Below are 3830 nucleotides of genomic sequence, written 5' to 3'. Positions count from 1 at the left end.
GGCCCTACTCCCGGAGCCCGGCCAGCGCTGCGAGGCGGTCAGCAGCAGCCCCCCGCCGCCTCCCTGCGCCCAGAACCCCCTGCACCCCAGCCCGTCCCACTCCTCGTGCAAAGAGCCCGTCGTCTACCCCTGGATGCGCAAAGTTCACGTGAGCACGGGTGAGTGCGTGGGCACCCCTTCCCCCTCCCACCCCCGGCGCTTTACACTGAAGGGACCTCGGAGTCATGGGGGTGGGGGGGAGGGAAGCTTGGGGAAGCCAATTGTCCCCGCTATAAACTCGCCATTGCCGAGATTTACGGTTGCCTGTTTTCAGAGCCACATAATTACATCCCCCATAAATTTTTATGGCCTAGTGGGTCCCGCGCCTTTGAAGTCGGTTCCCCATCCTCTTTGCCATCCTCACTAGCGACTTTTTCGCCAGGGAGATGCAGTCTCAGTGAAATTGAAAGTTGGGGAGGGGGTGGGAGGTGGGGGAGAAGGAGGAGGTAATCTGTATTTAAGCGGAGGGTTGAGTCAACTTCCACTATTTATTTTTCTCTTTCTTTCCTCTAGCCTGGCTGCTTGACTCAAGAAGTGGGCATAAGTTTTTACTGGGGGCAGGCGCTGCTTGGAATCTGAGCAGAGAGGGTGGGAACTAACAGAAGAAAGGTTTAGGGAAGCCCTCCTCCCCTTTCACCCCTCATTCTTCCATCCCGGGCCCCAAGCCAAGGGTGGGGGTAGAGGAGTGATTAAAACCTTGTGATAATCCCTCTCCTCTCCCCACTCCCCTCCAGACACCCAAACAACAACATCGAAATAACACAACCCTCCAAAACTTTGAGATCTCTTTCTCTTCCTAGGGTCCCTCTTTCTTCTTTTTTTTCCCCCCCACACACACACACTTCAGAGAAAGAAGAGGTGGCGGGAGAGAGAGGGAGGGAGGGAGATACTGTGTTAGCTGGAAGAAAGGGCTCTCCCTCCTCCTTTTAGGGGCAATAAAACTTTCTCTTTCTCCTTCTCTCTGTGTGTGTCCAGTAAACCCCAATTACGCCGGCGGGGAGCCCAAGCGCTCTCGGACCGCCTACACCCGCCAGCAGGTCTTGGAGCTGGAGAAGGAATTTCACTACAACCGCTACCTGACGCGACGCCGGAGGGTGGAGATTGCCCACGCGCTCTGCCTCTCCGAACGCCAGATCAAGATCTGGTTCCAAAACCGGCGTATGAAGTGGAAAAAAGACCACAAGTTGCCCAACACCAAGATCCGTTCGGGTGGCACCGCAGGCACACCTGGAGGGCCCCCAGGCCGGCCCAACGGAGGGCCCCCGGCGCTCTAGTGCCCCCCCACCGCGTGGGAGCCGCGAACCTGGGGGCGGGGTGGGTGGCAAGCGAGGGGGAATAGGGGAAAGATGCGGGAGGGGACACTGGGGCCTGGGCCGGGAAAAGCCCACCTGCCCTCCCCAGCTTTATCTATTTACGCGAATAAACGCAAAGAAGGGGGAAGGGAAGCTTTATTTATAGAAATGACAATAGGGAGTTGGGCGAGCCCTCCCCCCCCCACCCCAGAAGCAAGGCTCAAGTCTCTTGCTTTCTTCCTTAAAAAAAAAGGAGAAGAAGAAAAAAAAATAGAAGAAGAAAAGAATTGGAAAGACAGAAAGAGAAATAGGAGGAGGCTGCACTCCTCGTTTTCGGCTTTGGCGAAGATGGATCCACGTTTCATCTTTAATCACGCCAAGCCTAGGCCCATCTGTCTTGTTTACTCTGCCGAGGAGAGGACGGGCCTCGGTGGCGACCATTACCTCGACACCCGGCTAACAAATGAGGCCCGGCTGGGCCGCCACCGCCTCTGCTGCTGCCGCTGCTGGAAGACAGCCTGGATTTTCTTTCTTTGTCCCCCATTCCTGACACCCAGCGAAAGCACCCTCTGACTGCCAGATAGCGCAATATTTGGGCCACGGTAACAAACACGCACATACAACCTCTTCCCCCTCCGTTCCCCTTCGCGGGGACACTGACTGCTCACCCACTTCCACCGCGGGACTGGGGTGGGGGGCAGCAGGAAGGGGACAAGTGGAGGCACGGGCGGCCTTGACAACGCAGGAATGGGCAGGGAAATTGAGTCCAAGAAAAAAAGAAAGACCCAGAGACCCGGGAGGGCCTTCCTCTGGAAGGTCAAGCCATTCCTGGCAGGGTGAGGGGCCTTCAGTTCTGAGAGCTGGGCACAACCCTTTCACCAATCTAGACTTGTACAGCGGGGACCTGCTCTCCTTGACTGAAATTGAATGTGAAACTAGGAAATAAAATGTTGTGCCCCTCCGGTTTGGGAGATGATGTTACAGAGACCTCTCCCTTAGTTTATCATTGTTGCATTGGTTATTATTATTATTATTATTATTATTATTATTATTATTATTATTTTATGTCATGTGTGTCCTCTCTCCTATTCTCTTCCTAACATTCCAAACCAGGCCCCTTCCTAGTTCTGGGGCTGCCTGAGTCTAGAATTCTTCCTTGGCGTGAAAATTTGTGTCCTGTACAGTGACAATAGAAATAAATGTTTGGTTTCTTGTGACCAGCACAGCGTGTTTTTGTTGAAGCCTCTATCTAAAGATATAAAGGCCACCCAAGTCTCTATTTTAAGCACCCCAGTTCATTCTGCCTCACATTGTATGTGGTTGAAGATTTTTTTCAAAGGGTCCAGTGGGAATTTATGTCTCTGAGGACTCCAAATTGTAGTAGCTGGCTTGTTTTCCTTTTGGGGTGGGTGTGTTCTGTTTGGGGCTTTAAATTTTTTTCCTCTAGTCCAAAAATGGATTGAAAGGACTGGAAGGGTTGACTCCAATCCCTAATGGGGGGAAAATGTTTCGTTGTAGGACACAAGAGGCTTAAGTATGGCAAAGCCTTTCATATCATGATTTATTTGTCATAAGCAAATAAAATGCGGTTAAGCTGTCTCCTTCTAGACAGACGGCTCTTTGCTTATTAAAGTTCCGAGAGAGGATTCCGAGAGGCCGGCCTCTTTCCTCCCGCATAAGAAGGTATCGTTTTCCTCTGAGGTGTTTAAGGCTTTAATGAGTCTAATTTTTTGCACAGATGTTTCTGGGTGTTTGCCGGTTTTCAGAGTATTTTTATATTACAAAGGAGCTAGCCAGTGCCATAGCTCAAACTCTGACAAGCAAATAGATAATCAAGAAGACAAATGGCCTCTTTTGTGAAGCCCTGCTCCTGTATTAATTTTCATTTTCTTTCTCATAGAAAGTATCGAAAGTACGACTGGGGACCAAATAGCTTTCTGTCTCAGAGGTCCCAGTCACCCCTAGAATGAAGTGGGGGAAGGAGAAGGGGGTGCAGGTGACTCTCAGAAGCTCTGTCAGGCTTGGGCCGCTTTTGTGTGGCACCCAAGAGAAGTTCTAGGTCTGGGGGCTCCGGCCTGGGGTCTCTGGTCCTGTGATGGCCCAGGGTACAGCCACCTGCCTCCAAAAAGCTTGGGGCTCGGGAGTGCATATGCAATTAAAAGTTGGGTTTTTTAAAATTCCATTTCCCTTCAGAAAATAAAAATAGCTAATTCCACCCTCATGTTTTGTTGTTACTTCTTTTGTATTCTTCCAGTTTGCAGTGCCCAGGAGTTTGAGGCTGGGTAGGGCCCGGGAGCAGACGGGTCCGCTGTCCACAGCTCGGGAAAGGGCAATGAAACGCCCGTTTAAATGCTGTTGGGAGACTCATAAAAAAATCACCCGGACCTGGAGGATGAGAGCAGCCAGCTTTTTTTCGGTCAATCTCGGTGTGATGTTTAACTGCCAGGGGATGTGGCCGCCCTTAGCAGAGGGGGAAAATACTTCTTAAAAAGCATATGC

At 51.4% G+C, this 3830-nt stretch overlaps 2 protein-coding genes across 2 annotated transcripts in view; both read left to right on the top strand.

Annotated features, from left to right (window-relative positions):
* HOXB4 (homeobox B4) overlaps nt 1-2548 on the top strand; it is a 9380-nt gene extending 6832 nt beyond the window's left edge. Inside the window, 2 exon segments of the mRNA XM_025041637.1 lie at nt 1-158; nt 1015-2548. The exon segment at nt 1-158 is cut by the window's left edge and continues 112 nt beyond it. Coding sequence (XP_024897405.1) covers nt 1-158; nt 1015-1313 — 457 coding nt within the window. The 3' untranslated portion in view covers nt 1314-2548.
* Nucleotides 2549-2675: 127 nt separating this feature from the next.
* The window catches only part of HOXB3 (homeobox B3), a 26431-nt gene continuing 25276 nt past the window's right edge, over nt 2676-3830 (top strand). Inside the window, exon 1 of the mRNA XM_025041597.1 lies at nt 2676-3014. The gene's annotated coding sequence lies outside the window, so the exon portion shown is untranslated. The remainder of the gene's footprint in view (nt 3015-3830) is intronic.

Source organism: Pteropus alecto, unplaced genomic scaffold (genome assembly GCF_000325575.1).
Source record: "Pteropus alecto unplaced genomic scaffold, ASM32557v1 scaffold98, whole genome shotgun sequence".
NCBI classification, from domain to species: Eukaryota; Metazoa; Chordata; class Mammalia; order Chiroptera; family Pteropodidae; genus Pteropus; species Pteropus alecto.
Note: the sequence above shows the minus strand (reverse complement) of the source record. Positions and strands in the feature narration are given on the sequence as shown.